This window comes from Eurypyga helias, unplaced genomic scaffold (genome assembly GCF_000690775.1).
Source record: "Eurypyga helias isolate BGI_N326 unplaced genomic scaffold, ASM69077v1 scaffold13737, whole genome shotgun sequence".
NCBI classification, from domain to species: domain Eukaryota; kingdom Metazoa; phylum Chordata; class Aves; order Eurypygiformes; family Eurypygidae; genus Eurypyga; species Eurypyga helias.
Window position 1 is genome coordinate 1 of NW_010259902.1, and position 17665 is coordinate 17665.

Below are 17665 nucleotides of genomic sequence, written 5' to 3' on the forward strand. Positions count from 1 at the left end.
CTCCCCCCGCCCCGTATTTAAACAACAAACATTATTATAGGAAAGACTGTTGAACTCACGGATCATTAGACTTGGGGATGAGTGTGCCAAGCTCCTTGATTCGGTAATTAATATTATATCTTCTTCTTCTCTCAACTGTTAAAAAGAAACAGTTACTAATTTTATGGTGAAATATTCTTGGAGAAATTCAACATTTAAAAAATTAATTAATCAAAAATAAGTCAGTCAATGCACAGAAAATTTATTCCTCAATTACAAGTCCCAGCATGACCTCTTACCTGTCTGACATTCTCAGGAAAAACTCCATGATTAGAACCATCTCTGTATCCTACCCTGTCTGTAGGTTTCTCCCCCATTTACAACTAGACTCCTAGAGAACGAAATAGTCAGTACTGTCTACATGTGAGCTAACACTTCTTTTTTTCCTGATGTTTATGTATCCTTTCTCCCTTCTGGTCCCACACAAGGGAGTCCTCAGCTTAGTGGATTTTGCTGATGACTTCAACAGGGACACAAGACAACTCATCCAGCGTTTCATATTTTGTCATAACTCCTGCTGCAGATCGTGGTTAACAGCTTCATTATCCCTTATCTACTGTTATCAGCAGTGCAAACCATGGAGAGGACATAACTGCAACCATATCCCTTCATTGAAACTAAGACTGTGTACCAGAAACACTTCATCCCAGCATATATGTTTCATGACTTCATGATGAGAGGTGTGAGGGTCTTAGGTTTGTGCAGCAGTCAGCTATTTCCTCCCTAGCTGATTCCAGCTCAGGGAACTCTCTAGGTGTTACTATTTACCCTGGTGAAGTGCTCTGCCTTGGTGAGACATATTATCTTGTTCTATTCTCTCTGGAAACAAGAATTCCACTCTACAGATTAAAGCATCACAGGTTTTGTTGTCATGATTTACGTATGCAGGAGACAGGGCTATAATCCTTCTGAGTACACTGTTAAGTGACCCCTTGCATCCCATTGGCATGAATGTGCTGAATCTTGTAGGAAAACACCGTGTACGTTAAGCACAAAGCAACCGAGCAATCTGAAAGATGTATTTCAGTTATGCTAGTAAAATAATGGCAGGGCAAAAAGAGTTAAAGAACGCACATTAACTATACAGTCATATGGCAGAATAGAGGTTGTTTAATTAATATTTACAGTGTGGAAAAGTTCTGCAAGAGACTCATCAAAAAGTAGTCAACTAAACATGAGCTACAAAACAAGGCAAAGAAAAAAAATTTTTACAAGTGCACATTTACAATATTCTTTCATTATATTTTTGTAAGGTTTTTTTTCCTGAAAATAAACTCCAAATGATTATGCTAGGGAATTAGGGGGGGAAATTCTAAAGCTTGGAAAAGGGTTTCAATTTTATGTCTGTTGCAGTTCTAGTATTATCCTGAGTCATCAAAAATATTTCAAGTACTAAATCATACAAAAGCCAAAGCGGAAAATTAATTTTTTTAACTACATGGACAGGATGACCATATAGCAAACAAACATTACACCCTTAAACCTTTGTTTGAAAAAAAAAAATCAAAACCAAAATGTATTTTGTAATATTTTAAACTTTTGCTGTTACAATAAGAGGACGTTCCATTCTCAGACCTGAATCCCTTTTCATGTTTTCATTGAGCATCCAGTCTTTCAAAACGAACATTTTTCTAGTTCCTCCTTGGTATGAGGAGGTACAAAAACATGTCTGTAAAATGTTGACCTTAAGTCAACCTGAAACATGAATGTTTGTAAAAATCAGATGTCAAAACCTGCTTTGTCAGATCATCTCTAGAAAAATTGGTACTCTTAAAAGACGAAATCACACTAATAAAGCCTTTAGAGGTAATGTATTAATATGTCCAATCCGTCAGATAGTAAAGCTATCTCTAGAGTGACTTTAACATCTACACCTGAAGCCAAACCAGAAGAGAGGTCGCATGTCTGCGTGCTGCCAGCCTGACACACAGCCTTCAGCTCAGTTGCCATTGCTGAGGGACTGTTCTCAGACATGTCCTCTGTGTTCAGGAAGGATGGTCTCAGAGCCAAAATAAACAATGAGGCAATGGTAAATCCTGGCACCTTAATGTATGTGTGTCCCTGTCTTTTCCCTTCTTGTGGTTCCAGACAACTCCCACCCACCACCTTTTCTAGTCCAGCAAAACTTCACATTCCTGCCCAAACAAGACAAGCAGCAGCTGGCAACAGGCCACAGGCTAGCAACAGGCCTAAAATTCTACATACTCTATCTACAATCCACAAAAACATAGAGACAGAAGTAAGGGTGCCTTCTGGAAGGTTGTCCACAGTGGTTGTTAGCATGCTGTACCAGTGGATGTACACTTCGAGGTACATAATAACATGCCAGTAAATCCCTCTGAGATTAACCCAATAGTCAGAGAAAAGAAGATACAACTAAAAAAACAAAGATATAAATAGTGGCTGTTAACTAATAACCAATTTAGGTTTCAATTCATAGAATCATATAATATCTGAAGTTGAAAGCGACTCATAATGAATGAGTACAGGTCCCAGACTATTTCTGCTGGAAAAAGTAGAAAGAAGAACTGAAAAATGTAATTGCTTTATTCAACACTTACCAAACATAATTCTTTAGGTTTTTTGTTTCAAATTACTCTTAAGAGGGGGAAAAAATGCCTAATTTTATAAGCAATCTTCTTTTAGCAATAAAACCTTTTTTTTTCCCTTATTCTGGATAAATCAAAATATTGGGGTTTTTTTTGTAAGTTTAATATTTAGACAGTGAACTATGAATTTCACCATGTTCTAAGCCTAAACTACAGAAAACTATTCCTCTAGAACTGACATGCCTCACATCTGTACATGGCTGCACTGTTCTCCATAAAGGAAACAGAAGTGTAACCCAGCCTACGGAGGTTAGGGGGCTTATGTATCAGAGCAGTCAGAGCACTGCAAGTATCACCTAGTCCTGCCCTGTTCTCCTTTTGTGACATATGATTTCCACAACTTTAAGTGCTTAACTAGCATTTAGAAGTTATCCTCTGCCCCATCACCCATAGAGAGGTACAGACCCTTACTTGGACGCTTCACTAAGTAAGGTGTGAAGACTTCGTTTTCACTGTTTTTTTTTCAACATCTGCACCCTTTCTTGTCTCTTTTGCACTGTGCATCTTAGAGACAACATCAAGTAAAGCGTGCAGGATACACATGGAAATGTAGAATAAAAACATACTAGCAGGAGATGATATGGAAATAGATTTATTACAATATGCGAAGTATTTTGAAAGACAAAAGTCAGACACAACTCCCAGGGGAGAAAGCTATGTGGTTGGCTGTGTTTGGAAACAGTTCGATTACCCTGGTAAGATGTTGATCTAGAAGAGCAGGGACATGATAGCTATTGTATATTATTTTTGCATTCCGTTTAAGGAGATGGAAGATGAACATGTACTTACTGAGATTGTGGTTGTCCTTTTTTTGCCTCTCCTTTGCCATTGCTCGTGTATCTGCTTCTGACAGAAAGTAACATTTATTAAAACAGTCCTTAAGTTGCAATTCCAGTACTCCTTTCACCTTTTCAAATTGGGCTCTTGTCACAATGAGCAGCCTTATAGTCTTTTTACTTCATTACTCCTTTTATTATTAAACAAGATCATAAGCAAATCTATATTCTACCAGGACTAAATTTTTTGAGCATGTCTGGCAGGTTACTTAACATTTTTTTTGTTGCACATTTTTTATTTAAGAATATAGAAATGCTATGGAGGGATATTTTCTGTAATTTGCTCTATTTTACATCAGAATAAAACTTACAATACAGTAATGTGAATATGGATTTGTATATCCCATAATGCAAGAGTTAATCAGATTTGTAAGATATTGAACAAACTCACTGTTTCCTCTGAGTGACACTAATAAACTGTACATGCTTGTTAGCATTCTTTGGATTAATTGAATGTAACTTTTAAAGTTGTTAATCCACTAATATAGATTTACCTTGAATAGCCTTATTGTAAGGTTTTAAAAGAACCATTTGTTCTACCCTGGAACAAATTTAATGGATGATAATTTATTTATACCGTTGATCAGGAGCCAACATGTGGAAGAACCCACTATGTTTCCTAAAATAATTAGGTTTATTAGAAGCATGACATTCATAAAAAACAGGAGGCAAACATGGTTTCTGAATTGTTAAAGAGGAGAACAGAAAGAAACGGTTTCTCCTTGGTCTTTGTTCTTTTTCCTTAAATGAAACTACAAACTGCAAAATTATCAGGCATTCAATTACGGACATCTATTTCATGGGTAACATTTATCCAACTTTCAAGAAAAACACCATCACTTCTGACATTATAAAATACCAAAATCTCAGAGTTCTTTTACCTGTGAGTTCCCTTTTAACTGGTAAATTAGCCGGACAAGAAGCATTTGTGAGACCCATATTAGCTGGTGCCATTCCCTGGTCACTGTTATATATATCCAAAATGCTGCTAGATAGCTTGAGGGGTAGAGGGAGAAAAGAAGAATAAGGGGGGAAAAAAAAAAGTTAAAGTCTTAAAAGATAAAAAAACCCCCAACCATAATTCATAGAGCAAACCGAGTCTGGCGTTCTTTAGAAGGAGCTGTGTATATGGGTATAAAAGGAAAGTTTGCAGTTGTGTAGTATTAAATAAAATTGAAACTGAATTGCACTGGTGAGGCCGCACCTCGAGTACTGTGTTCAGTTTTGGGCCCCTCACTACAAGAAAGACATTGAGGTCCTTGAGCGTGTCCAGAGAAGGGCCACAAAACTGGTGAAGGGTCTGGAGAATGTGTCTTATGAGGAGCGACTGAGGGAACTGGGCTTGTTTAGCCTGGAGAAGAGGAGGCTGAGAGGAGACCTGATCACTGCCTACAACTACCTGAAAGGAGGTTGTGGAGAAGTGGGTGTTGGCCTCTTCTCCCTAATGACAGATGATCGGACAAGGGGGAATGGACTCAAGCTGCGCCAGGGGAGGTTTAGATTGGACGTAAGGAAGAAGTTCTTCACCGAAAGGGTTATCATGCACTGGAACCGGCTGGGCCGGGAGGTGGTGGAGTCACCATCCCTGGATGTGTTTAAGAGACGGGTGGATGAGGTGCTGAAAGATATGGTTTAGTGGTGGACAGATACGGTTGGACTGGATGATCTCTAAGGTCTTTTCCAACCTAGTGATTCTGTGATTCTATGATTCTATGATTCTATGAAGGGTCATGGTCTGCCACTGTTTCATAAGCAGCTTTCTAAGTGCCATTTGCGTGGGTTTCAGATGCAGAGTGATAGCAGGTTATGGCCCCCAGTGCCTGGCATTTAATTACCTCTATACAGTATTTTCCAATAAGAGGATTACCACAACTGCACTTCAAACATGAATTTGGTTGTAAGTAAAAATAACTTTGCTGGTTTTCACCTGCTCCCCAGTGATTTTTTTAGCCACATCACTAAACTCTGAATTGTTACTTCATACTGTTCCTGGTTTAGCTGTATAAAGATTCAGTGACTCAGATGCAATAGTTAAAATTAGAGTGGACAAAGCATCAAAGAATATGCTTTAAGGAAAGAAACTCAGCTGTTGTCAGGATAAACCAGATAACATAATGGCGTTAACATGCATAGCATATATGATCATGAATACCATTATTCTTATTACCTTCCAAAATATCACATTATTTAAATAATCCCACAGAATGGACTAAAGACAAATAAGGCAAAATTATGTTTCTATGGATTCAAGATAATTATCCAAATATTAAGTTTACTTGAATAATTTTACATACCTAAAATTACTGTAAAACATGTAGAAGTTTAGTAAAGAACACCTGAGGCTTTGCTCAGTTTCTATGACCATAAAACCAACCTTTCAGCACTGATCTTTATCTTACATATTTCTGCATGTTCATGTGAAAACAGTTATATAAAGAAGTCCAAGTCCAGGTTCCCAAAAAATGTTTGCATTATTATTGCCTTCTCAGGCAGTAAGAGCAACCTTTTTTTTTTTATTTATTTTATCTTGCATACAAAATTTGTGCAGATATTTGGGCGTGTGGAGGGGAGCAACACACAGGACTCAGACATTGAGTGTGGGCCTGCCTGGCCAAGAAACACAAAGGAGGAAAAAGTGGATGAAAAAAGTGAGGAAAATTGTGAGTAAAACTACAGACTTGAGACAGAAAATCACAAAAGGAAATTAGGTGTTATTTAAGTAAATTGCTTTTCATAGACAAGAAAACATGTTTTTACAGGTCTGTACTCACAGACCCTGAAATAACCCGGAATTTTTCAGGCAGGTCACCAAGACAGCAACCATAGGTCTGCGAGAAACCAGCTTTCTTTAGACTGAACATCTATCTTGTAGATACTGTGAGCTTCACGGCAAGTTATTCTGAACGGAGACACTTTCCCAATGACTTGCCCAGTGTGGAATTTTTCCATGGCAGTGTTTGCTACATTTTTATATTAAATATGAAATTGCAAATATGTTTTATTTTTTAATAATAATTTTACTAAATTAGCTAATAACTACTAAATTACCTGAGAACTTAGTTTGTGTTCAGTTGTCCTAGTTGTATAACACACAATGCAATGAAGCAATCAGGATTCTTTTTGAACACACGTACATAACATTCATTTTCTAAGTAATTTGTAGAGTTTTATTATTTAGCAGAACTGACAGTTCTTAAATGCCATTAGAAGACATCAAGTCAGTTTCGAAGATCTGCTTACATATTTGATCTCTCAATGAAAATACTTTTTTAAAGAATGTTTGGAATTCAGTTGAGTATTACTCAAGAACAAGCTATGTTTAATATGCAGGATTTGAACACTAAGCGCATTCGCAAATTAAGCACCTTTGTTTCATTCCTGAGTGGTAAACTGACAAGTATTACAGAATTCACCGCAGCTTTAACTTTGCATTTTCTTTGTTCCAGGGATAGTATAAGTGTATTACAAGAATGAACTCATATAAGCTCTAGACACATATTTAATGACTTCCTACATTCATGTCAATGAATTTGGTTTATTGAAATTATAGGAAAACAGAATTTTCATAATTAGTGCTGATATAAAAAACTGAGACTCCATGTGACTCGTACACTTATTCCAGTGGACTTTGGATAAGACAGTTATGTAGTTTAGGCTAGTGGTTTTGTGAAATGCTAGGAAATAGTAGCTACTGAAAATAATATAGCCTAATAAATAATCTAACAAATGAGAAATGTGTATCATGTTTTACATATTTCACACAGCTGTGTACCTGAGTTCAATAACTTACGTGAAATCAGTGGTAATCTTTTTAATTTATAAGATTATCAATATCATTCATAAAAAAACCAGAATTGTAAACCACAGTTCAACACAAATGCATAAAATACATCGATAATTACTTCTAATTTTCAAGCAGTAATTCATCTTTATCCTTGAAATATATTTAAATTCGTATAGTCTAGTCACAAAGGTGTGAATTCAAATGACAGGGCCCAAAAGTAAGAGCAATGGGCATGAACAGTCAACTTAGCTGGTAAAGAAAAAGTAATACCAATGCACCTGGAAGTTCAGAAGCTTGTGAGGGTTCAACAGAAGGTGAGTAAACAACCTAAAGCCAAAGGTAGGCATTTCAGCCGAATTTGATTACACAGTTGATGAAGGTACTTCCACCTAACTTAGCTGCCATTGTCTGGAGTGGTAAGAGTTCATACCGCTGGGGCAGAATCATCCCACAAAGCCAGGGCTGCAAGTGAGTACCCAGCTATGTCCAGCTGCACTAATGTTTCCATCAAGAAGTGAAAGGCATGAAATATTTTCCCAAATGTCCCATATCATCTTTGTTTCATACAGATGGTCCCCAGAACTTTTCCCCTCATCATCTGGCAATTTTTATCAGTCATTAGGAAAGCAGAGTTATAACTCCATGTGGAGATGATGAAAATGAAACCCAAACCAAAGTCATTAATCTACTGATAGCTACAATCCTATAAACTCACTAATGAGAACGATTCACATATGTGTTAATCACTAAGAGTGTCAAAAACAGACTTCTGCCATGCCATAAAAGAGAAACCCTGATCTAATGTTAACTGTCCTAAATTATTCTCCACAAGTTAGACAAGAGAATAACCGTATTCAGTAGCACTGCCACAGAGAGCCTACAGAATTCTCACTCATTTACCTGTCTGAAAGCACTACTTTCGGGGATGCAGAATCTGCCTGCCTGATTGAAACATTCACAGGTGTGACAAATATGACCATTTTTAATGGTCATACTCTACCCAAAGGCAGGGTATTCTTGGGGAATAGAGAATGGCAGGTTTGACCCTCCTCAATTCTGTCATTGTCTCAGTCAGTGCACTGAGATAACAGAATAAAGAGCTCACTCATTTGGCCGTAAAAAGGACACACCCACAATAAAGGTTATTTTCTTCATATCTACATCCCTTCCAGACTTAGGTTTGTTGTTTCCCTTCAGTGTTTGTCTGGGTGATTTTGCTCAGCACAAAAGCAGCTGTGCCAATTGCACTATCAACTGCCCCTTTCTTCCTGCACATTTAGTAGAAATCTCAAGAACGCTGCAATGGCCACTACAATGATTAAGTGGCTTCTCTGTGGGTAAAACCACTGCTGATCTCCCTTTGACACTCTCTTCATTCTCAGTTAGCCAACACAGCATTTTCACACTTAGAGTAGGGCAAAGTGGGTATAAAGCACCAGTAAATTAGACTACCTTTGACAGTTCCTGTGCTCCTACAGAAATGGTGACACATGGAAAAACATGCTGTGAATTAGTGTGCCACTCTCACGTAGTGTGCAATTCTCTCTGAGAATAAATCTCAGTGTCAAGTTCAGGATCAGAAGAACGAATAGAGGTGATTAATCTAACCTGTCTTGGACACTTAGAGTGAACTGAATCACCTGTCTTTCTTCTTACTGGCTCCAATGGAAGCCTGGGGTGACTGTTGCAGGCTTTCCACACGAGTCTTCCTTTATGAAACCTCTCTGTGCTCCTCATGTGTAATTTTCCAAATAAACTCTTATTTAAAAAATCACATAACTAAGAGCAAATCAGATTGGATCTTCCTGGACAAGTATTCACATTTCTGATTATGGAGGAATTTTAAAAAATACAAAGTCAAAACGCTATCAGATTATTCTGTTGAAACTCTCTATCTGAATTTGACCTGTATTGATATCAAGCATGGAAAATCCCAAGGAATTTCTTCATTAATGTTACTGAACACTGAGAACAATCTTAAAATAGAAATTGGCTGATTTTGATACAAAATGAGGAAAGCAGGAAGCTCTTAGAAATGTAGACATCTGGGAACTAAGTGATTTTTAAATTAAAAAATTAAAATATATATCACTATGTATTATAGAAATTGAGTGTCAAAATACATCCAGTTATTTGGATATACACTACAACTCCATACACCATAATATAATTTATTTCTTACGTCAGATCAGTAGGGAAAAAACCGAGGCTTCAAGTTGCTTCCAGTTCTACATGATAAGATATAAGCATTGACATAATCTTACAAAAATCCAATGCAATCTTACTAAAAGTAGAAATCATTTGCAATGGCATAATTATATGACATGTGTACAATGATGATCTTACAATTACATAGCACTGTCAAGCCTGCTGAATCCCAAAGCACTTTAAAACTCCAGCTGATTACACTGTGTCAAAAGCAAGTTCTTGTTTTTGGTTTAGAGATGTGGAAACAGAGACGTTTGGGTATGAAAATTCAGAAGTCCCACGAAATAATCAATTTATCCCACAGGTGTCATGCGCTATATTTGTTCACACCTGTGTTATTCTGAGAAGTACTGGTGAGTCACATAATTTCCAACTTTTCCATTCATGATGCACGTATTTATGTATGTGTGGGAATTTAGATGCAAGTGGCTCATAAGGGGTAAGCACACACACATAAAGTAAAAATAGCAGTATATAATCAGTCATTTTTTTCTGCTTCTAAAATGCAGCTAGCATTGGACAAAAGATTAACAACCTTTAACACAGCAAATGGTTAAGTGGGAATAACCAGTGACAATGTGGTACAGGAAGAGAATAATACCATAACTAATTAAAACTGCAAGGAGAATTAAAGAAAGCAGACTGTAATTAACAAAGTTAGCATTTGGCAAGGACACTGGGGTTAACGTTCTTCCTTTTGTATAAAGTGTCATGGGAACTTCAATGCCTGTGTGCAAAGACGATCGGTAGAATTGCCATTCACGGGGCTCAGTCTTGAAAGATTCTCAACTTTGAAGCTTAGACCAATTATAAAAGCAAACTTCAGCTGAAATACCTGAGCAGGTGACTGGCTTGAGCTCCACAGCACCTTGCAAGAGCCTGTGACCTTGTGCTTGCTGGCAGTGCCCAAGACAAGTATTGTAAACACTGCAACCAGAGGAGCTTGTTATACTCAGTACTGAGGTCTGAACAGCTATGCAGGTAGGACTGTGTGACACATTTAAGGGTTTGTTAACTGCATGGATGTCTAGCAAAGGACAGCTGTGACCACAATTTGCAGTTTCTAATACCAAGTTATAGGTTCTTTTTTTTTTTTTTAAAGGAAAAGATTACTAAGCCAGGAAAAACATTGTCTTATTAAGGGAAAGAATGTAATATTCCAAATCTTATCTCATGGTGGTTATTGGTAAATATCATGTAATTCAAGGAAGCTTTAAATCAAATAGCATTTCCATATCTTGCAGGAATGAAAGAAAAGGATTCTTAATGTGATAAAAAAATATATGGATACAAACTGTCTGTGCCTTTTCACCCATATTCCCTAGACAGCTCTCATGTCATAATAGTGTTCACTTACATGATCACAAACTATTTAAGTATTTTTCCATTTTGGCTAATCTTCACATGGTGTGTTTGTCCTACAGTACCATTCAAGTCTATAAGGATCACAGTCAATGGACAGTCAAAGACTATCACAGTCAATGTTGCACAGCTAGAAAATAACAGTCCAACACTCTTCGCTAGTCAGCTAGATTTTTCTTAATTTAAAAATTCTGCTGAATGTGGTAATGCCCCATCTGGACTAGAAAGTATTTCCTGGATATCGGGTTCATGTAACGTATCATAATTAATTTCATAAACCAATAATGCTGTCTAAAATCAATTAGGTTTCACAACTCCAATATTTTTCTTTGGAGTATGTTCCAGAAGTTGAATGATTGCAAATTATTGTTAAAAAGCTTTCTTTTTATTTCCATTCCTAGACAAATTTTACTTTGGTTTTGTGCTCCTTTAACATACATAGTTCATTGTTTAACATCCCCATGTGATTATTGTTAGTGACCATAGCTTCTTAAGCTTTTGGTTTGCTAAGTTGAATAGGCCTTGCTTCTTTAGCCAGCTTTCCATGCTATGATATGCCCTAACAGGCTTCTCTCTACCTTTCCTGCTTTGAATTAGTTTTTCTGAAGGGTGGACAACTTTGTCTACAGCCTTCTAAAGTTTTGTAGCTGGTGAATTCCGCAGTGGGTATTTCCTTGTGTCTCTTGGAAATCTCTCTTGTGATGGATCCTAAGATCATATTTATCTCCTTTTTGCAGTCACATCATTTTGATGGCTTATAGTCATCCTCTGAGCAACTAATGTAACCAGATCTTTCTCTGTCATCTCCAGTTAATGAGCTCTCAGCTTACTGCAGACATTCCTGTTATTAGTATTTAAATGAATGACCTTGCACTCAGCACTATTACATTCTTTCCATTTATACTATTCTGTCATCACAGCCAGATAATTCTTCCTCTATGATATTCTCATCCTCCTTTGTATTGGCAACACTTTTTACTTTTTGCTACCACAGTAAATTTCAGCAGCATAAACGGATTTTTTGTACCAAGGTCAGTAATGAAAATATTAAATAAACTGATGCTTAGGATTGATTCTTGGAGCACCTCATTAATATCTTCTTTTTTAACAAAATCTTTATCATCTCTTTAGCTTTGTCCTTAACCTGAAAAGAATCCTATTCAATTACTTTCTATATCGTTTGTATTGCATTTTACTTATATGCATTCATAAAAGAAGACTACAGTCAACAAACCCTGGATTTGCAGGACTAGCTAGAAAGACAAATTCCAGTAGCAAACAGCTCTCCATACATCCAAATATCACCAATCATGGAAGCGATGAAGGGTATGTACATTTTTAAAGAGCAGGCACCTTACATGTTCTAGTTACCTAAAATGGCTAGAGCCCAGGAAAACAGGAGCTTTTCACCAAAGGCATCTGGACTGACCTGACAGGTTGAAACAAGTAATCAGCTAGTCTGCTTTTTCTTGAGGAACCTGGGAAAAGGCAGCAGGATGGACTGTCCTGCTGGTGGAGGCTCATTTCTAGCTACCATTTCTCCTGGGGTCTTATTTCCCCAGAGTCACATGCACAAGACCAAGTGTATGATCAGAACAGTCAAGATGCTCCCAGAAAATACAGAGGTCAGGACCAGGCTGCCTCTACCAGAGGTCTTCATTCTGCCCAGGTCAGCAGAGCCCATGAAAAAGAGGGCAAGCAGGAAGAAAGCTCCAGGAATAGTCCTGCTAGCAGAAACTTCCTTTGCTACCCTCTTCCACAGTTCTGAACTGCAGACCTGCACCTCACCGAGCGTGTCTACATGGCTGTTATTTCCTGCAGTAGCAGGAAATCAGCATACATCCAGAGCAGCTGATGTGCAGCACAGACAGTTCTGAGCACCACTGGCCCTCCTACACATGCTCAGATTGTCTGTACTGCACCTACAGACTTGGCAAACTCAATTAAAAGGGAAGCATAAAACATGCTGCATCACTTGGCACAAGAAGAAGCTATGTAGCAGCCTAACCTGAAAGGCTGAGTACTGTATCCTCAGACAGAATTTCTTCTGGTGGTTAGTAAAAATTACATACTTGCTCAGACTGCATCTAGAATTAAGTGTTCACGTGTGAAATATTAGTATGATACTTTATTCTTCCCTCCAAAAAACATACCCCGTTTAAATAATTTTCTCATTAACCTAATGGATAGCATCATTTCAAGGAACAGTTTTGTAAAATGAGGCCACTTCTCCTTCTTAGCCACAAAAATATGTTCGCATCCATCCATTTCATTGTGGTTATTGCTTATTCATTTTAATTAAAAAATTCAAGGCAGGATTTTTACAAAGTTTTATACTATTATCCTACATGTGCATCTCAAATATAGAAATCTAAATTTGAAACCCTGTCTGCAGATGATTTTATATAGCAAGTAAAAGTTTGATCAATATTTGTGCTACTGGGGTACAATATATAAAAAACACATACTTAAGTCTTTGTCATTCCTTTCCTTTTCTGGACAAACTACTTTTTAATCTTTGAACTTCAGAATGAGCACTGAATTTGGCCAAATTTTTAACCTGCTTTTAACCAAAGTTGATTAATAAATGTATAATAATCCAGTCATTGAAAATCTATTTTCTAAATTGTAATATCTGTTATACTGGGTGTTTCAAATTTTTGACAAGGGGAAAACTGGGGTAATTCTTGTATCTTCAATATGTGTTTTAGTAAATTGTGACTTTTCATCTAATTCAAAGGTGTTGCAGACAGGATGAATAAACTTGTGAATCAATTTAAGTCCAGTACTCAGAAGATTGGTGTTCAACCACTGGCTTTATTTTGCAGTTGTTGTGTTGCTTGAAGAAAGTTGAACAACATAAGCTGTGATATCCTTCTTCTTTGTAAGAATGTGTTTACACTTTCAACTGTCAAAAAAGTTGTAGTGTACTGGTTTTGGAGTCTAGAAGAAGATCCCATTCACAGATCAGTGTTTGAAGTACTTTTGTAATTGCAATAAAAAACACTTATATTTGAAAATAGATGGTCTTTAGTAATAACTACTAACCAAATGTTCCAGTTCCTCTTTTTATTATCTGAAGAAAAGAGCAGAAAAGCAAATGCTTCCCTTTACAAGACTTGTTTTCCTTTGAACAAATTGTATCTCCTTCCCTATTTGTCTTTAACATGGTTCATAATTACACACTCCTCAACCAGGGACTTAATGTTCAGACATATTATATTACGTATTATATATTATGCATGAAAACTGGTTCATTTTTTATCTTCAAACAATGATCATCAAGCTGGTTCATTATTCATCAGAGAAAAATGAACTCTGTTCATTCCCAGTTACAGTACATTTCTGCCCTGATCATATACATAGAAGTCCATTGTCTAGATAAATGTCTGATCAAATATGACCAAGCAAGAGAATTTTCTGGAGAATCAGCCTTTTGCAGGAGTCTTCTTTCAGTTATCATCTCTTCATTACATGGTTTTAGCTGTTCTTGGTTACAAAACTAACATAACAGACACAGACCAAAAGTGAAGGAAAGTTGTGATAGTGTCATCATCCAACTTATAGTTGGAAATCAAACATCACAGGAATACTGTCCCACTAACCTCCAGGGTTATTATCTGTCATCCACTAAGGACTTCAGATCTGGCATTGCTGTATGCAACAACACAAGACATGCAGCAGAGGCTGCTCATCAGGGCTTTGGGATAAGAGAGAATCTGCCTGGTGGCCCCAAATGGCAGGAATTTGCCTGCAGATCCTGTTGCACAGGAGCTTAGCATTAATGAGGAGTGCATATTAGGAGAATTAGAAACTTGTTTTGACTATCCTTTTCTCTTACCTCTATTCAATATGTCTTAAGCTCTGAGATAAGACCATGTTTGTAAGAGGTACTTACATATGAAAAAAATATACGTTTTAGAATAATACTTCAGTTTATGTCTATTTACCTTTCTGAAAGGGAACACCAAGGAGGAAAAAAGGAACTTTACCTTCATTTCATGGTTTTGAAAAAAATAACTTCAGTTACATGAAGCTTGAGTCTTCTGGCTCCCTTCAGCCAGAGGTCTACCTCCAAAATAGAGAAGAGTTATTAGGCTGTTATTTTGCTGTTAGAGTGTTAGAGACCGAGCTGAGCTAGCTGGACATTTTGCACAGCTTTTGAGTACAGCTATGTAAAAGTGGACCACAGTTCTTCTCCTGACCCAAAGTATTGTATGCTCTAGGCTATGAAGATCTTTTCTTCAGCATGAGGTAAATTGCAAACACTCATACCCACTTTTTTTGGAGTACTTAGAGCATGCAAGAGAGCTGTACACTTACCATTTCATCCTCAAGCTACTATCTTGTGTGAAATACTGAAAACAAACCTTCACCTGGCACCTGCATGGCATTCAAAACAGCAGTAGCAGTGATAGCAAAAGGCACCTCCAGCTGCAGAAAACTAGCCTGAGGAATTCTCAGTTTGTGCATTTCATTATTAGTTCCCTGCAACTGAAAGGCACAATTTCCTGTCTAGCACCTTTATCCTATTGAAGAAAGACAAAGAAAATATTTGCTCACCAGTTTTATTTTTGAGGAGTCTATTATTTCCTCAATAGCTACCGACTGTTCTTTCTCCTTCATTTTCTTTTTCGTTAAACTTGGAAACGAATCCAGGGAGTGCTAGACAAAAGTTTATATACTTAGGTGAACTTTGATTCTTCCTTGGACTTTAAGACTAATCTAGTGTAGAATGTGATTGACAAAGCATTTTCATTGATGTTATGCAGCCTTTTCAAGTTACTCAACCTAAAGCAAATGAGGTTGTTAATGTTTACTCTGGCCCTTTCTCTATAATGGTTTTGAACTTTAGCAGATTTTATAAACTTATAAAGGTTGCCAAAAGACATTGGTGTTCACTAAATAAAAAATATTCACGATTATGCAGCAGAGGGCTGCCTAGATCAGCAATACTATATGGACCTGTAATGGAAACCTGGTTTTATTTCATGATTGAATAATCAAAGCAATTATTGAATAAAATACTTTGGAGGATACCCACTTGAATTTCTTTTCTCTGTATGATTTCTGGGAACGGGACAGATAGCAATTTTTGTAATCCATCCAGACAATAACCATCAGTATTTGACAAATAATTAATACAAATGCATATTATTAATGCCATGATGAGAAACTGTGACCTCAAAGACCTTGTAATAGCAGTGAGACTTCACAGACAGACTGTACTGTGATTTTATCAATAAATAGTCTCTCCATAAAATCAAATGCAGGGTTAACGGATTTAATCAGAACTTTATATCAACTGAGGTTAACAGAATCATAAAAATTATAGAAGGAAAACATCTGTGCTGTCTTGTCCTGATCTAACCTCTAGTCCATGCCTGTACAACGCAAGTTTTTTCAAATGCCAAAGAAGCTGACCACATGCAAGTGAGCCACAGGGCAAATGTGGATTTTCTCCATAAACTGTTTTCCTGCAAGAGTGATAAAAGGGGATCAATCCTGATAAAACTGACTCCAAAGTGGACTGGAAGCAGACTGTAGTTCCCAGTCTTAGTGAAATAGAGCACTGTGAAAGTATGAAATGAAGCGATGCAAGTGAAGCAGCAAAGCCTCGCGGATCCCTCAAGAGGTGACCTATTGCAAGGCGATGCCTTTGCACAGCACCCCCTGCGCTGCTGCTGTTCCCAAGCCCAAATGGCCCACTGGCTCAGCCCTGTCGTCTGACAACTAGCAAAGCCCCTGCTTTTCAGCCTGCCTGGGTGCTTTTGCTTATCCTCTCTGTTAGTGATCCCTCTCTCTCCCGGTCTTTATACCCAGTAGGTTAGAGAGGCCTTTTAATGATTTCACTAGCGACCCCTTTATCTTACAGAGAGCCACTTGAGTTCTTGGAGGGGGAGCAAAGCAGATGTGAAAGCTGAGAAAAAACTCTCTACACCTCTCCCTGTTACACTGTTGGGCAACATGAAGCTCCTTAGCATGCAGAGGAAAAGGGTGTCTGTCTTGGATTCAGAGTTGTATGGAGATGGCCCAGGAAATAAACAAACCATGACAGGTAGTTCATTTTTGTTTCTACCCTTATTCAAAACCAGAAGTACCAGACAAGCCAGATCTGTGCTGTTCTGTTTCGTCCTACACCACCCAACAGGGAGATGACTAACAATGGAATCTGTGGGATTTGCTGCCCCTTAGCTGTTGTTTCTAATCATAACGAATAATATTTGATTATTATCTGATATAATGTTTTAATGTTATGTAATTATTCTGATTGTCTAATAATTAAACCAAGTTTCAATTAAGGTACAATACTATTTCATTAAAATGGCACAAACAGCAACATCTTTCTTTGAATTCTTCTATTCCCAGCATATAAATACCACATACATAAACTTAGATTTGAAGAAGGACTGAAGAAATTCTATTGAATTCACAGATAGACAAAGTTCCCAACAACACATTCATTGTTTGTGACAGCTCTAAATCTCTGAAGTGATGACAACTTCAAAGCACCACTGACACCATAATAATTTCAGTATGCAGTGAGAGCTGGAGCTGTTGAAGGAATTAATGTTGTTTCAGATCTTTAAATATTTCTTTCCTTTCAAGGAAACAACAATTTTGGGAAATATTTTGCAGATTTTTTTTTTTAAGAACTTGATTTAACAGCTATTTGTTCCAGCTTTCTCTAGGACTACCAAGGCTATTCTATGCCCAGAGTGAGAGTAATTCTTCAGATCACACTTATGGTGCATTTATCCATATATAATAATAACAACTGTGCTTTCTATTGATTAGACACCATTGCTTTCAGGAAACATTCCTGC

General features: G+C 37.3%; 1 protein-coding gene across 1 annotated transcript in view; it reads right to left on the minus strand.

The window, feature by feature from the left end:
• Positions 1 to 55: 55 nt before the first annotated feature.
• The window catches only part of LOC104512013 (transcription factor EC), a gene marked incomplete at its 5' end in the record, with an annotated part of 25300 nt that continues 7690 nt past the window's right edge, over positions 56 to 17665 (minus strand). The window contains 3 exons of the mRNA XM_010154830.1: positions 56 to 135; positions 3438 to 3494; positions 4366 to 4480. Of these exons, the coding sequence (XP_010153132.1) occupies positions 56 to 135; positions 3438 to 3494; positions 4366 to 4480 (252 nt within the window). The remainder of the gene's footprint in view (positions 136 to 3437; positions 3495 to 4365; positions 4481 to 17665) is intronic.